The sequence below is a fragment of the Syngnathus acus genome, chromosome 1, assembly GCF_901709675.1.
Source record: "Syngnathus acus chromosome 1, fSynAcu1.2, whole genome shotgun sequence".
Classification (NCBI taxonomy): domain Eukaryota; kingdom Metazoa; phylum Chordata; class Actinopteri; order Syngnathiformes; family Syngnathidae; genus Syngnathus; species Syngnathus acus.
The window spans coordinates 11,116,556-11,133,987 of NC_051087.1; the positions used below are offsets into that span (position 1 = coordinate 11,116,556).

At 39.2% G+C, this 17,432-nt stretch overlaps 1 protein-coding gene across 2 annotated transcripts; it reads left to right on the forward strand.

Annotated features, from left to right (window-relative positions):
- The first annotated feature begins 1,157 nt into the window (after window positions 1–1,157).
- chrnb5a (cholinergic receptor, nicotinic, beta 5a) lies at window positions 1,158–16,025 on the forward strand. 2 transcript variants are annotated; one of them, XM_037241550.1, is made up of 9 exons: window positions 1,158–1,261; window positions 1,532–1,594; window positions 3,181–3,326; window positions 4,073–4,117; window positions 4,202–4,311; window positions 4,416–4,942; window positions 5,833–6,323; window positions 7,536–7,681; window positions 14,583–16,025. In XM_037241550.1, exons 2-9 carry the CDS (start codon window positions 1,543–1,545, stop codon window positions 14,596–14,598), a joined length of 1,533 nt encoding a protein of 510 aa, XP_037097445.1. In that variant the 5' UTR covers window positions 1,158–1,261; window positions 1,532–1,542; the 3' UTR covers window positions 14,599–16,025. The 2 variants fall into 2 exon arrangements, with proteins under 2 accessions (XP_037097445.1, XP_037097525.1); XM_037241630.1 differs by lacking the exon at window positions 1,158–1,261 and having other exon boundaries at window positions 1,446–1,594.
- The last annotated feature ends 1,407 nt before the right edge of the window (window positions 16,026–17,432 follow it).

Here is a 17,432-nt window from a genome sequence, read left to right on the forward strand (position 1 = left end):
TAGGTTATTGCCAGTCGTCATCTTTTATACTTTTAGTTATCTACCTATCTACTTTTCCAAGGCCGGCACCCTCATGACCTTCAGTCTGCCCCCCCTCTTAAGTCATTGGCATAAAAGCAATGAGAAACCGCTCTCCCCTTAAAAGAAAGATAAAAACAACAACCTTTTTTTGAAAGCCAGACACAGCATTGTAATTTTGAAATACACCTTTAATAGGTTTAGAGCATTGTTGTCAAATCCAAGGACTGAGGGCCACAACCGGCCTGCCATATCACGTTACATGGCCCAAATTTATTTATCAAAAAATCTGTACTGACATTGAAATTTCGCTTCACATTTAACCCCAACCCAACCTGGCTCCCTGTGATTTTTTTTCCCTCTGCAACAAGCTTAACAGTGTCATCAAATTGACTCATTTTAAAGACATGTTTGACATCAAGATTGCACTAACAACAGAACTGCGCAGGATACTCAAAGTATCCTTGTAGTACTGCCTGAAGGTGGGGCAGAGAAGGCTGGGAAAGAAATCACTTTGAAAAGGAACACTTAAATGTGAAATATATCTTTTGTGACACCAGTCCTAGAACTTTGCACACACATACAGTTAAATATTTGTGTGCCACAATTTTTCATGACTTGAATTTCAAATTCAGTTTATTGCTAACAATAGCCATTAAATAAATTCTAGGACATTTGTGTATGTGATGAGTTGACTATAAATTTACTGTGTTTTTTTCATATTCATAACCACCCTGTGAGTGAAACCATAACTGTGACAAATGTGACAATTGACTCATCTGATTTGGAGTGTGTTAATATTTTGTCATGCTGCATGGCTTATTTTCTTATTGCCTTTTTTTTTTTTAGGTGACTCACTGTTGGACATTTCTTGGCTTTCAATGCATTCAAGAACGAGAAAGGCCAGTTGGGCACAAACTTGGAGTGTGTTAATATTTTGTCATGCTGCATGGCTTATTTTATTATTCCCCCCCTTTTTTTTTTAAGGTGACTCACTGTTGGACATTTCTTGGCTTTCAATGCACAAGAAGGAGAAAGGCCAGTTGGGCACAAACTGAACAATGAATCCAAATTATGACGTGACTACAGAACCCCCCCCTCCAAGTCTCCAGTCCGAGCTTCGTTTTAAACCCGAAGTGGCTCAAGTGGGGAGGTGCGTGCGCGCCTTCGGAAGACGCATCCCAAATACATACAAATTAAACTACTTTGTGAGAAAGGAGAGAAAGGGATCTAAGATTTTAAGGTAAGCGCTGATATTCCCTTCAGAATGTAAGACGAACCAACAAAAGTACGCGCAGTGACATTTTTTTTTTTAGCGAGCATGCTGTAATATACAAAAGTCAGAACTCTTGTTTGTATGCCTGGAACTGCGAGGGCGCATTCCTGCCGCAAACAGCTGGAGGAGCTTTAAAGTCACCAGTGCGAAAGTTGGACGAAAACAGCCATATCGAAGGACTTTCTTTCTTTCTTTTTTATTTTAAGATTTTAACCAATTGTTTCCATTTATCTCAAGTTTGATCGAGGATGGGGATGATAATCAACGCCGTTCTCCTTCTTGCTACACTCTGTTTTACAAGTAAGATGGACTTTATATTCTATATTTTCAACTGATGTGAGGATATTTTCTTGTGTGTTTTTCGTCTTGTTGCTGTACATGGGGCGTAAACGCACATGCATGCACCGTGCATCAATGTTTTATTTCAATAGGGATCATTTGCTCCTTATTTCCTTATTCTCGGAATTATTTTTCGGTTAGATGTTTGGACTGGGCAAAGAACGAATTTCATCCAAGGAACACTTAAGCGGACATATAGTAACATTAAAACTCCTCCACAATGTATTAAATAATTGGGGATCATATTGATCAGAGATTACCTTTCCTCCAAAACTACATCCAAGATCAGTATAAAAACAGCAAGGATAGCAATGCGCAGTTTTGAATGATCTGTCAAAGAGGTACTACGCATTTAATTACCAGAACAGTATGGTGGAATAATAATCATAAACAATAAAAAACATCCATGCGTTTATTATTGCGGATGTAGTTTGATGTAGTTTATGACTGCATTGCATCATAACCGAGATGATTTGTAGGTTTTATTCTTCAGCAATATCCTTCTCCAGCAATATCAGCTTGAACAATGAGGCTATTAAAAATAAACGCCCAGCACTGCAATATTATCTTTGCCGAGGAAAATTCTGGGCTGCAGCTTTTCCATGAAATTGTGTTGGATGTTGCAGGTAAACTATAATGAAAAAGTCCAGTGAGCGTGTGCAGAAATGGCTGTGTGGTGTTTCCTCAATTTCTTCACTTTTCCTAGTAGCCAAATGCTGGTTGTATGTGGTGTCCATTAACTTAAAATATCTCTACCTAGAGGCAGATGGGTGCCCTTAATAATTTACCAATGGTCCTTTCAACCTATAATCAAGGAAGCAGAAATCTGATCTGAAGAAAGGATGGCTGACTTGCTTTATTTTACGGAGACTCTTTTTTTTTTTAACATGAATAAGTTGTTTTGGTTGGAATCATATATCCCTACAAATTGACATCTGCTCCACAACCATTCGTCTGACAAAGATGTTGTAGGCCCATGACAGAAACCAGAGTAACACATTGTACTCAAGACAACGATACCCTCAAGTCATGGTCTCAATTATTTAAATGATGGAATCCATGTTTGTATCTTCCAGCATGTTGTTTTTGATGTGTGGTGGCACAGTGCACAAACATTCAAATCTTGCCATTTTAATGCAGACAAATTTAATACATTTGCAATGAACACGTTGAATGCATTTCATCGTATAAACTATTGTGTCAATTTTAAGGGCAACATTTTTTTTCACAATAATTGAAGCAAATTTAGTTCATAATGGGATGCAACCATATTGACACTAACATTCCATATTATGCATTTGCAAAACTTAAGAGGTCCTGCTTTCGAATCTCAGCTCAGGCTCAGTTCAGCACAGCATGCGAATGAAACAAATTACATGCTATATTTTAATTTCATGATACCCATCAATTTATTGGAGTACACTTTTACACCACTTAAACTCAATCATGACCCTGACTACGTATGATGAGCGCAAAAAAATAATAAAATAAAATAAATGGAAGAATGAATGCATGAAACCTGTTGTTGCTGTGTTGCGATTCTTCAGGCAGCAGAGCAGAGAGTGCTGAGGAGCGGCTGGTTAATTTCTTGTTAGGTCCTGAACGCTACAACAAACTGATCAGACCGGCTGTCAATAAGAGCCAACAGGTCACCATCTCTATTCGAGTGTCACTGTCTCAGCTCATCAGTGTGGTGAGTATAACCATCATTGTCATTGTCTTACTCAAATACAATTGCCAGTGGTCAAGCACCATTCGATACATTTTATTACAGCCTGGCGTCCAGAATAACTGACTGACTAATGATGCAGATGATTTCATGAACTTGATTTTATTATCTTCAGATATGGTAGTTGTTTTATAGCCTGAGAAGTACAGAAGCCAACAAAATGTTTCCTTATCTTAACTCAGGATTTTGGATCTGGTCCTTAATTGACCCAATCCACCTCTTAATTCCACCACCATCACATTGTAATTTTACAAAACGATATACAAAAATACAATACATAATAGAGACAGAAGAGACAGAGGCATTTTGCGTACTGCCATTTACTGTTGCACCGGATTGCAACAAAAATATCCTCCCTATATTTTAGCCAGAACAAAAAGAACTCGACAAGAAAACATGCTGCTTTAAATATTTCTGAATCTATTGTTATTTATTAAATCCACTTTAGCATTTTTAAATGAGGCCTCAGGGCATGAATACAAATATTCAACTGACCAACCCACAGAGCTAAAGAAAACACTTTTCTTTCTAGCTTTTATACAATCCATCGCAACCTCCCATACAACTCTTCACAACTAATATTGAATTTCATCATTGATCATCGTGTTGCTTTGATTTAATGGAACCAAATTTTACAAGCCATTTTGATGGTTAATTGTAACAACTATTCATCAATGAGAAGGTAATATGGGACTGTTGTTCTCTTGCAGAATGAGCGAGAGCAAATAATGACGACCAACTTGTGGCTGTCTCAGGTAAATGAAACTCATTGTGCACAAGTATTTCATTACATAAAAGGGATGAAATTTGATTTGGTTGACTAAAGCATCTTTCCACAGGAGTGGAATGACTATAGGCTGAGATGGGACCCAGAAAAATTCGAAGGCATAAAGAAACTTCGAATACCCTCCAAACTCCTCTGGCTTCCTGACATTGTGCTGTACAACAAGTGAGTGCGAGGATGTTATATATATTCATTTATGTTTGTGATTTTTTTTGTCCCACCACTACGTTACTAATCCTTACCCTTTACTGCCCCACATGTGGTCACAGTGCGGATGGTGTGTATGAAGTGTCCTTCTATTGCAACACTGTGGTCTCCAACACGGGGGACATTGTTTGGCTCCCCCCGGCCATCTACAAATCAGCCTGCGCCATTGAGGTGCAGAACTTTCCCTTCGACCAGCAGAACTGCACCCTCAAGTTTCGCTCCTGGACGTACGATCACACAGAAGTTGACCTGATTCTCACCAGTGACTTCGCCAGCCGCGATGACTTCAAACCCAGTGGAGAGTGGGATATCGTCTCACTCCCAGGACGGAAAAATGAGGACCCGAATGACATCACTTACCTTGACATTACCTATGATTTTGTTATCAAGAGGAAGCCGTTGTTTTATACCATTAATATGATCATCCCTTGTGTGCTGATCACCTCTCTGGCTATTCTTGTGTTTTACCTGCCATCAGACTGTGGCGAGAAGATGACCTTGTGCATCTCAGTGCTGCTGGCACTCACTGTGTTCCTGTTACTTATTTCAAAGATTGTACCGCCCACCTCCCTTGCAGTACCTCTCATTGGTGAGTTCTATTTTCATTCACATGTGTACAATAAGTGAGAACTTACATTTGGATATTTTTATTTTTACAATACAAGACTGGGGTTCAGGAACAGCACCATGTTCCCAGTCATAAAGTATAATTTAGTAAGTTATACTTGCAATTGTGGAAGTGACGTGCACGTTTTCTGTTTCTTAATTAGGGTGCATTAAAAAATTAAATCTAACCCCTCAAAGGGCATTTACGAACGGACCTTCCGTATAAAATTAGATTTTAAATTCAGTGAACTCTGGAAGAGCTGATTGTTTGTAATGAGATGAAACAATGAATATAAACTTAAATGACACAAAATAAGTTATTTTTGCAACATGGGGGTCAGACACAACATACATTAATTTGTGTTGAGGAAATTGCTGTAAGTTAGTTCGGCTTATAATTAATTTTTCCATTTGACGTTGAATCAGTTCAGAGTCCAATTCTCTTTCAATTATGGATTTGGGTGCATTGTTCACATTATACTTTGTGCTCAAGGCATATGACTGCACTGTGTAATTAGTCAAACATTTCAACTGGTATGATTGGTTCATTGATATCTTTGCAGTGTGTGGAAGTGTACCCTTCCTTTTCATAGCATGGTACATATTACAACAAAAATTCAACTCAAAGGAGTTATTAAATATAGTGGTGAATGTAGTAAGACATCATCATGTATTTAAGTCAGTAGTCTTGCAGGAAATAAGGTCATGAAATACACTACAGCTTGGCTGCTTGAAAATAGAAGGACCAATAATGCATAGCTCATTTTTATGCATGACTTTTAATGTGAAGTTGGAAAAAATGGAGATGTTACATTCTGTTTTGGGAATTCTGTGTGAATATCATTCCTGGTTACGGCTCTTCTTCCATTTTAGGTAAATACCTGATGTTCACCATGGTGCTAGTCACGTTCTCCATTGTGACCTCCGTGTGTGTTCTGAACGTCCATCACCGCTCACCGTCCACTCACCATATGCCTGAATGGGTGAACCGCCTCTTTCTAGTACAACTTCCTACTTTGCTTCTTATGAGGCGTCCAGGTGCGACTAAAGTCCGTGACAAGCTCAGGCGGAAGTATGGTGACCGCAACGCGGCCAGAAAAAGTCCTTCTCAGACTGCAACTGATAAACATCGTTTCTCAAATATAAGACTTGGTGGGATTCAAGAAAATTCTGACTCATTCTATGTGAATGCGGACTGGGCCCACAAGTATTGTTGGAGGGTGGGAGACATCCCGGATGCAAGTGGTGGATGTTCAGACACCCCGAGGCCTTTGCGCTCTCAATGGGATGCCGACCTTGAGGAGGCAGTGGAAGGTGTGAAATACATCGCTGAGCACATGAAGACAGAAGAGGATGATGAAGGAGTAAGGGCAGTAATATTTTGTGGAAAAAAAAAGATAAAAGTCAATGTATTGATTCAACTTGTGTATTTTTGGAAAATTAGGTAAAAATACAGACTCAAATATACAAAAGTACCAAAGTAAAACGTTAAAAGCGCTTAGAGATAATACTTGTTTTGATAACTTGGAACAATAACAAGAAAAAAAAATTCACTGCACTCAAAGGGTTTTCTCTTTTTTATTAATATCATCAAAAGAAAGGTCCTGCTGGTAATCTTCACTTTTAAGTATTGAAACTATTTCCTATAGCTCTGCTATACAGAAAATTAATATTCATATTGTTATTATTATTATTATTTTTACACAATGCATAGAAAGTAAAGGTACCTGTTTTATAATGTAAGGGAAAATGTAAAAAGTTGATGAAAAAATAAAATGTAAAGTACTGGTACCTGAAAAATCCATGCAGGGAAGAAGTATTTATATTATATAATAAATGCTAAATGAGCGGTGTTTGATTTTTCTAATTTAAATCAACAGCATGAGGGCATGTAGATGATTGGTCTAAGTGTGCGCAAGGGTAGAGTTTTCTATCTTTTGGTATTTTTGTAGACGTGTACAGTTAGAAACGAACATTTCTACAATAATTCATAAAGTATGCTGTTGTCATATTTATGAACATAATACAATGACATCCACTACACATGTCTGTAGAGATCAGAATCTGTTCGCCTGCACCGCCATCAAATCTACTAAAATGGTCATACATCATTTGCGCCACAACTTATACCTGCTTTTAGCTGGTCTAAAATGTTTCTTACTTTTTTGCCACCAAATAGTCGGGTGCGCTGGGGGCACTTAAACAAAAACAACCTCCGTCTGGTGGAACAACCAAATTGTTACAGCTTGGTCTGTCAAATTTCCAAATACGCTTGCACCTGCACGAAAATCAAGATCTGCCCGTTTTTACGCCCGGGCGCACATGCGCTCTTTACAAAAATAGAGCCCCATTTGTGCAACTTTAGATTCAAAAACTTTCACAAAGCTCCCTTGCTTAATAAATATTACAGAATCTTAATTGCATGTTAGTTTAGTGGATCTTGAGCATTTGGTGCGCTGGTGCAGTCACAATCCCAGCAGCCATTAATAAAACACAAGCCTTTCCTTATAATTCAGCTTCAACACCCTAAAGCACAGAAAACATTGTTATTGTGTGTATTGTGTGTTGTGTTTCAGATAATAGAGGACTGGAAGTATGTAGCCATGGTGATAGACCGTTTGTTTTTGTGGATCTTCATCCTGGTGTGTGTGATAGGAACACTCGGGCTCTTCATGCAACCTCTGTTCCAAAGCTACAACACACCAACTGCTGATGATGCTGAGTAAGTCATGAACATGCCCTGAAACACATTCAAATTTATAGCAACAAACTACATACAGCAAAGACTACGCTTTCCTCTCATAGATGTTTGTTGGAAATTTCTGAAAAATACATAGGCCTATACATAAACTCAAACAAAATAGCTTGACTAGAAAGCACTCAAATAGCACAAAACAAAACCCTGATTCTTCATGCAGCAATTCCCCTAATCCTGTTAACACGGACGAAAAAACCAATTACATTAAATATATATATTTTTAAATTGTGTGTGATTTATGCAAGGTTCAGTATTAATTCCAGTTAGGTACTGTAGCTAATTGGCTGCAAACTTTATGGGAGGAGGATGCATGGCTCAAAGGATAATTGATACATTTTGGTACAGATTAATCTGGTACATGTGCAACCAACTTCCTTACAGAATAAAAACATTCCAGAACAAACTACCTGTAGAAACTTGAAATGATTGTTGACATTTAATATGTTTCTTTTTTCACAAAATGTCTTCAAGAGGTACCATAGACGACAATATCCAACACAATGTTTAAGCATAGCTTGTATTTATTGTATTTGTATAAATAAATCCTATACATGAATTTCTATACATGAGCCGTCAAAAAAAAAAAAGTTTAGGAAGTTTGGGTTCAAACCAATCACGGCTAGCATTGTAATGCTGGTTATTTTGGCATATAAAGGAAGTCAGCTAAACCAGTTTTCAGTTTGGTCACATGACATTCTGCATATGGTGAACTGAATTTCACTGAATGCCATACAGCGGTGGTTATAAAGATTCGTATGTTTTCCTTATCAGTGTCGTGCGGTGAGGTTCATGACTGGGGAGGCAATTACGTCACCCCCCCAGTGATGTGCATTCCAGTTCTTTTAAGTGAACTGAATCTTTAGAATCAGTTCACTCAAAAGATTCGTCCAAACCAATCGTTCAACGAATCGTCCCACCCCACACAGATCCGTTTTTTGTTTGTTTTTTAACTTCAATAACACACAACTAAGCAATACACCAGACAAAAAAACAATCAGGTAAACACACGGTAACGTCGACAAAGGCAACGCACACATTTTTCTCGATATTACAACATCCCGTGGGAACAACATGTACATCAAACAATACAACTACCCCCCCATTTTTTTCTTTTTATTATATATAATAATAATAATAATTGGCTCGGGTAATTCAAACATTTCTTTCTATAATACAGCACCTACACACTAATCCGTTGGCAACAGTCTCTCACCCGGTCGTGAACGGGAAGTTGCGTCACTGACTCGTCTCGTTCGTGAACGGGAAATTACGTCACGGACTCGTAATGTCCCTCCTCCATCTATCGTTCGCTGCTGATTAGTCGTACGCGAAGATTCACGAGTGAGTGACAGACAGCGTTGCTGCTATATATAACGTAATGTATAACGTGTCACTCACTCGTGAATCTTTGCGAACGAACCTGAAAAAGGCGGTGTACCTAATAGAGTGTCCGAGTGACGTCACAGATCAAACAGCCAATCAGAAAGTGGGGGTGAGGGCGGGTGTGGCACTTTTCACTTTCCGTGAAGCTTTGACCATGATTTTCCCTAATGAAGTGGCCTGTGATTAGGTACACTTGAAAATGGCGGTGTACCTAATAGAGTGTCCGAATGACGTCACAGATCAACCAGCCAATCAGGAGGTGGGGGTGAGGGCGGGTGTGGCACTTTTCACTTTCACTTAAGCTTTTTCCCAAATGAAGTGGCCTGTGATTAGGTACACCTCATGGACACTTCAATAAGTACACTACACGGGGTAAAAAAAAAAAAAAGAATAAATAAATAAAGGGTTAATTGCACAATAAAAGCACATTAAGGTGTATTCTCACACCTGGGATCGAACCAAATTCTTACCGAGCAAGAGCCCGTGTCACTAACCCAATGTTTCCCAACCAGCGGCACACTGGTGTGCCGTGAGAGATGTTCAGCTGTGCCGTGGGAAATTGTCCAACATTAAATACCGAGCGCATTGTAAACAGGATCGCCAAACCACAGGTCAGTTAGCGCAAGGCCTGGTCAGCCACTTGCTAATCGTGCATGCGTGGCAAATCGGAGAATCTTGAGATTTCATGTTGTGGCATCGGCACATACTCTGTTGATGTGTGTGTTGCTGTTAGTGTTGGCTCGTGAGTGAACGATTCGTTCAAATAAACGATTTGTTTTTTCAGTGAACGAGAGTGAACGAATCACTTCCTAAAGTGATTCGTTCTTTTTTCAGTTCATATGACTTCAACCAGTAGGTGCCGGTAATGCGCATTGAAGCTGGTGCCACCTCGCCGTAAATCAAAACGAAGAAGAAAATGACGTAACTTCCCGTTCACGAACGAGTCGTGAATTGTATTTCCCGTTGACCAACTGAACGTATCTGTGAGTGAACGAGTCAGTGATTTGCATTTCCAGTTCATCGCGAGAACGGATCAGTGAGGGAACGAAACCTGACTTTCCCGTTCGTGAACGAGTCAATGGGTGAACTGCCTTCCCGTGCATCAACGGATCAGTCAGTGAACGTGTTGCGTCTCCTGGCGTGAACTATGTAAGCCAGAATGTAGATTTACGATTTGCCAAGGAAAGAAAGAACCACTCACTGAAACACCACTTCTTTTATGCACGTTTTCTCCAAGCTAACGGCTAACTTTATTGCATGAAGGGATGCGCCGTTATGCAACAACGGGGAGATTATGCTTCTCTTTGGGTAATCTTGATTTTATAACACTTGTAGTAGTTTTTAAATAACGAGTATGCATATATACGCCTAAATATTATCCAATATATCTACTGCAATTTCACATTAGATTGCTGGTTTGAAATTTACTTTTAATATTATTGTTATTTTCAAATAAACATTTATGTTAAAACTTGTCTGGTGTTTTATTCCTTGTTTTTTTATTCGCCAATTAAAACAAAAAAAAGACATTTGGTTAACTGCTTTATATGACAATATGTGTAGGTACACCTCATGGACACTTCAATAGGTACACTACACGAGGTAAAAAAAAAAAAAAAGAATAAGTAAATAAAGGGTTAATTGCACAATAAAAGCACATGTACATTCTCACGCCTGGGATCGAACCAAGTTCTTACCGAGCAAGAGGCCGTGTCATTATCCAGTCGGCTATTTCGACCTGTAAACCTGTGATCGTCTGCACTGTTTTGTACTAGTGATGTGCATTCCAGTTAACTGAATCTTTAGAATCGGTTCACTCAAAATATTTGTTCAAAAGAATCGTTCACCGAATCGTTCACTACACTTTCTTATTTATTTATTCTTTTTTCTTTTTTTTACCTCGTGTAGTGTACCTATTGTAGTGTCCATAAGGTGCACCTAATCACAGGCCACTTCAATAGGGAAAAGGCTTAAGTGAAAGTGAAGAGTGCCACACCCGCCCTTACCCCCACCTCCTGATTGGCTGTTTGATCTGTGACGTCACTCGGACACTCCATTAGGTACACCGCCATTTTCAAGTGTACCTAATAACAGGCCACTTTATTAGGGAAATATCATGGTCAAAGGTCACAGGTGTCAAGCTTTAGTCCTCGGGGCCGCGTTCCAACATGTTTTCCAAGTGACCCTCGTTAAGCGCACCTGCGTGAAAAGTTTTTGGTCACTTTCACGTTCCGCAGGAGCTAAAACTTTTCACGCAGGTGCACTTAACGAGGGAATCACACGGACACTCCATTAGGTACACCGCCATTTTCAAGTGTACCTAATAACAGGCCACTTTATTAGGGAAATATCATGGTCAAAGGTCACAGGTGTCAAGCTTTAGTCCTCGGGGCCGCGTTCCAACATGTTTTCCAAGTGACCCTCGTTAAGCGCACCTGCGTGAAAGGTTTTTGGTCACTTTCACGTTCCGCAGGAGCTAAAACTTTTCACGCAGGTGCACTTAACGGGGGAATCACACGGACACTCCATTAGGTACACCGCCATTTTCAAGTGTACCTAATAACAGGCCACTTTATTAGGGAAATATCATGGTCAAAGGTCACAGGTGTCAAGCTCTAGTCCTCGGGCCGCGTTCCAATATGTTTTCCAAGTTACCCTCGTTAAAAACACCTGCGTGAAAAGTTTTAGCCTCTTTCACGTTCCGCAGGAGCTAAAACTTTTCACGCAGGTGCACTTAACGAGGGAATCACACGGACACTCCATTAGGTACACCGCCATTTTCAAGTGTACCTAATAATAGGCCACTTTATTAGGGAAATATCATGGTCAAAGGTCACAGGTGTCAAGCTCTCGTCCTCGGGGCCGCGTTCCAATATGTTTTCCAAGTTACCCTCGTTAAACACACCTGCGTGAAAACTTTTAGCCTCTTTCACGTTCCGCAGGAGCTAAAACTTTTCACGCAGGTGCACTTAACGAGGGACTCACACGGACACTCCATTAGGTACACCGCCATTTTCAAGTGTACCTAATAACAGGCCACTTTATTAGGGAAATATCATGGTCAAAGGTCACAGGTGTCAAGCTTTAGTCCTCCGGGCCGCGTTCCAACACGTTTTCCAAGATTCCCTCGTTAAGTGCACCTGTGTGAAAAGTTTTAGCTCCTGCAGAACATGAAAATGAACAAAATCTTTTCACGCAGGTGTGTCTAACGAGGGTAACTTGGAAAACATATTGGAACGCGGCCCCTCGAGGACTGGAGGTCGACACCCCTGGTTTAAGTGAAAAGTGCCACACCCGCCCTCACCCCCATTTTCTGATTGGCTGTTTGATCTGTGATGTCACTTGGACACTCCATTAGGTACATCCCCATTTTCAAGTGTACCTAATAACAGGCCACTTTATTAGGGAAATATGGTCAAAGGTCACAGGTGTCAAGCTCTAGTCCTCGGGGCCGCATTCTAACATGTTTTCCAAGAGTCCCTCGTTAAGTGCACCTGCGTGAAAAGTTTTTGGTCATTTTCACGTTCTGCAGAGCTAAAACCTTTCACGCAGGTGCACTTAACGAGGGAATCGCACGGACACTCTATTAGGTACACCGCCATTTTCAAGTGTACCTAATAACAGGCCACTTTATTAGGGAAATATTATGGTCAATCTCACTGGATTGCACATCACTAGTACAAAACAGTGCAGACGACCAAGGGCTTCCAGGTCGAAATAGCCGACTGGATAATGACGTGGGCTCTTGCTCGGTAAGAACTTGGTTCGATCCCAGGTGTGTCACTGTACTTAAATGTGCCTTTTATTGTGCCATTAACCTTTTATTTATTCATTCTTTTTTTTTTTTTTTACCTCGTGTAGTGTACCTATTGAAGTGGCCATGAGGTGTACCTACACATATTGTCATATAAAGCAGTTAACCAAATGTCGACAAAAGAGACGAGTCAGTGACGCAACTTCCTGTCCAGCGTGTGTGTGTGTGTGGGGGGACGATTCGTTGAACGACTCGTTTGAACGACTCTTTTGAATGAACTGATTCTAAAGATTCAGTTCACTTAAAAGAACTGGAATGCACATTACTAGTTGCTGTGTGCTTTTACTAACAATGACACTATGACGGCTGTGGTGCGTTTTCGGTCTGATGGAAATCAGAGCATGTAGTTCAACGGTAGAACCTGGATTGTTCATTTTTCACCAACGTAAAATACAGTCAAGTCGAGACACCTCGACTGTGATAGCCACTCAGCCGCTGTCAGAACAGCAGAGCGTCTTTAAAAGTGACTTTGTTCTTAATGTCGCAATATTTTATAGAGCTAGTCTAAAACAGAAAACAAAGCCATATTGATTCTTTTGGATTTTGATCACAATCACATTCAATAGTTTATTCCTTACACTGTCTAAAACCTTTTTTCAAAAACTGTCACTTTCATTTACAAAAGAAATACAATTTAAAGAATATTTATTATTTTATTTTATTCAATTATTCGACTCTCCATACATATATAGGAATAGAACTTTACGTCTTTTGTTGTAATATAACTGATTTTAATATAGAAGCTGGTGTAACACTTAACATTTTGCTATTCTTGTTAAATTCACACTTACATGTGAACTGGAAATGACAATAATAACACAGTGAAAGCCAAATTGAGCAAATTGGCTATTTCAGAAGTCTGTGTCAAACTGGTAGCCCTTTGCCTTAATCAGTACCCAGGAAGTAGCTCTCGGTTTAAGAAAGGTTGGTGACCCCTGGATTAGACGTTTCCCTCTTCCGACACACCTAGTTCAAACGATCAGGATCGTTATCAGGCTTCTTCAGAGCTTGCTGATGAGCTGATCATTTGGATCAGGCGTGTTGAAGGAAGAAAACATGCAGGATACTGGCTCCTGACGTCATAAATTAAGGCCAAGTGGGGCCAAGTGTATGTAATGCCACCTGTCAATGCCTTACTAATGCAAAATGACTCCTAAAAAAGATAACTCGTTAAAATGCTACATGAAAAGAAGAACAGTGTACTGCAGACATTCTTTTCTTTGAGTTCATCCCTGCATTTAGGCAGGTGATTCGTTTTACAGTGTAAAATATTGATTCAGCCTACTTCACAGAGTGAGCAGCAGAGCAGATACAACCTTAATCCTGAAGACAGATCCAATTCGTGATGGTTGCTTCTTTTTGTGTTCTATTCCAAGACCTACTATCATACATCCCAATGTAAAATTAGAAGTTGCTGAGATCTGGATCTTGGTCATCTGAGGCTTAAAAAAAAAAAAAAAATCTCATTCAAATGTTCTTTACAAAGACAGATTTTTTTGGAGTTTTTTTGTGCATTTGTTCTGTAAACATGCACTGATAAAAATACTGACATGAAATTAGGCCTCAACTTGTAAGCAATAGCATTCAATGTGATAATACTTATGCAATACAATAATCAATAATACAGTAATAAGATTACTAACTCAACTTGTGTTTTTCTTTCCATAGGTATGGAGATTTCTAGGATGCAAGAATAAAATCGTCTCTCATTGACCAGAGCTGGCACACTATACCTACATATATCCTATACCTATATACACTATGCTTTTCTGATCTGCTATGTTGGTGGAAATTACACTTTAAGCTCTGTTGTGCAGTGGCAGCTGGATGAGTTTTCTCTTCCAGCGATATGGACAGATTTGTACATACGGTACATATGTACATTCTTTTAATTATATGTCATATGTATGACAAATGTGAAAATAAGTCATAGTTTCTATATTGAAAGCTTCAAGGTAGAAACTATGACAAGGAAACTCTTTTAGCCTACCTTTTAATTTGAATAGACTGCACTTACACTGCTCTACCACCTTAACAGGCTTCATGACTCAGTAAATTGTTACTTTGTTCTACTTTTTAACACAATGTAATCGTAGTCTTTTGAAATAGATGGTTAACTTTCATAATGTAGAGACTAAATGTTAACTACAGCAGTGGTAACTTTCCCATTTTTAGTTCAGTCCTACTATGAAATTAGGTTTAACAAACACAAATGATTTAATGAGGTGTATGTTTTTGCTGTGGCACTACTGGCACAAAAAAAATGTATGTATGAATTTATATTCTATCTGTTGTTCCATTGCCAGGCCTTGAAATATAAGATTAAAAAGAGGCATAAATTGTAATGTTGGATGTTATACAAATTTCACTACATGTTCTAAAATGTACTGTACAAAGTCTTGGCCACTTCCTTTGTTCTATACTCAACAGTGGATTCATTTTGACATTGTAAACCAGTAAATAGCAGGACAGATAGCATTACACAACATTTACAAATCCCTCAAAATCTTACTTTAGGGTAGGGTGCAAAAAATGCACCGATACAGGTATTTTAAAGTATGCTTCTTCTTCTAGTAGGCAATAACAAGGCTGTACAACTGCCTTGAACATCGTTGAATAGGTTTTGAGAAGTGAGTATACTTGTTAATCAGTTAACAAAAAAAAAACCTGTGTAATCACTGACGGTATGTTGAATAAAATTGATGTATGTACATGTTTTGATGTTTTCTTTAAAATGCGTTGATCTGAGAATGAGTAAAACTATTAATCTGACAAGTGGATGATTTCAATAATTACGCTTTTCCTCTGTTGCCGGAATAATAACTAAGCAGGTCAGTACAAATGAACCTTCTCAGTCTGTCACTGATGGACTCCCCTTTCGATGGCATCTGAAGGAAACACCCCATGCGTGTCTCACCCATGTTTGTTTGCATGGCTGAGTTCACCAGGCTCAAGCGTATAGGAGGAGGGGCTCAGACAGAACAAGAGGTTTGAACCTGACTAGATATATGCTTAAAATCAAACCAGGCTGCGATGTGCTATGAATAAATAAAGTCACTTAGTCAATAAATCACTTAGCCCTTCTTCACAAGCGATTGTTCAATGCTGTGCTCTACTCCAATGTTTCATATTAGAGCACTGAGCACTCAAGTATAAATAAAAAACAAACATATAAATTCACAATAAATCTACATTAATTATTATTTTACATTGTTGTTTGCAGCCACGCGAACAAGAGGCTGCATTTGCTACAAAACGCTACAAAATGACTCAGTCAATCAATTCATTTAATCAAATGACATACTGAACCCTACGTTGTTAAGTATTTTTGTATTTTGTATTTTTGCTTTTAACACACTGATGATACAGATCTGTTCAACATTGTAATTAACATTTTCTCATCTTTCATTCATCCCATCACAATGCCTCAGGCAGCACTCTACAATACAGATTAACATTCTCAGCCTTGTGTGAATGAACAGAGCTTTGCATTATGGTGGGCTGGTCTGGCTCCATGCTTGAGTTTCCTGAGGTTACACTCTCAAAGTGTGTCAGACTCCCCTGCAGTTGTCTGGACGACTTAGTATACAGCCTGCATGCGCACGACTATCCCATCATAAACACTCAGTCAAACCTGGACACTTACCAAGGCCCCGCTCTCTTGGCCCTTTCCCGACCTTGCTTCCTTCTATCACACTTTGCTAAACTCAGAACACTGGAACAGAAGCTACAAATATTTATGTGGTTTAGATCCAATTATGTGTCCCTTTGTTGTGTGTGAGATCCAATATGACAGCAACGATCAGCTACCGTTACCAAATAATGGGACATTAATCATGTGGCCATACTATGTTCAGTTATTGACATGATTGTAGTCCATAATCACATTAGAAAGAGAAGGAAAGTATGTTCCTGTCACAGTGCCCTCTCTGATGTGGTTAGTCCCACCTGGTCTCACCTAATAAATGCATCCTAGTTGCACCTTAAGATGGCGGTTCTCAACATTAATTGTGCCGATTTCCTAATCCTGTGTCTGGGTTGGTATTCTCAAAGACACATGAGGGCCCCTTGACATTTGACTCTTTCAGTTTGGGAAACCGATGCTTTGAATGTAATCAGCAGTGAAAGTTCATTTTCGACATGAACCCGTTCAAAGTTCAGTTCACAACTCACAGATTATTGAAAATTTATGAACTAAGTTCATCGTTCAAAAAATCTAAAGTTCATAGTTCTTTTCTTCCCCCTATCCAGAAAAAGGTTGCTGCAAGCTGTTACCCTCTGGCATATTGGCATATTCTATTGTCACTAGTATCCAGGTGCTGCCTTAAATCTTGGAGTGTTGTTTACATCACTTTGTGTTTATATCCGGTTTTCAAAATAAGATGTGAAAGCAATGTGCTAGCACCACATGCAGTTTTGACAATGTTCTGTGCAGCATCACTAGTCTTGGCAATCTGATGAATATTGCATTTATGGAATGAAACCCAGCAGTTTTGCTTATCCTTAGTCAATTTTGCC

Coding starts and splice junctions, on each gene's coding strand:
- chrnb5a (XM_037241550.1), top strand. CDS start 1,543: ATGGGGATGATAATCAACGCCGTTCTCCTTCTTGCTACACTCTGTTTT. Junction 4,312..4,415: donor GACATTGTGCTGTACAACAA/GTGAGTGCGAGG, acceptor ATGTGGTCACAG/TGCGGATGGTGTGTATGAAG. Junction 6,324..7,535: donor CAGAAGAGGATGATGAAGGA/GTAAGGGCAGTA, acceptor GTTGTGTTTCAG/ATAATAGAGGACTGGAAGTA.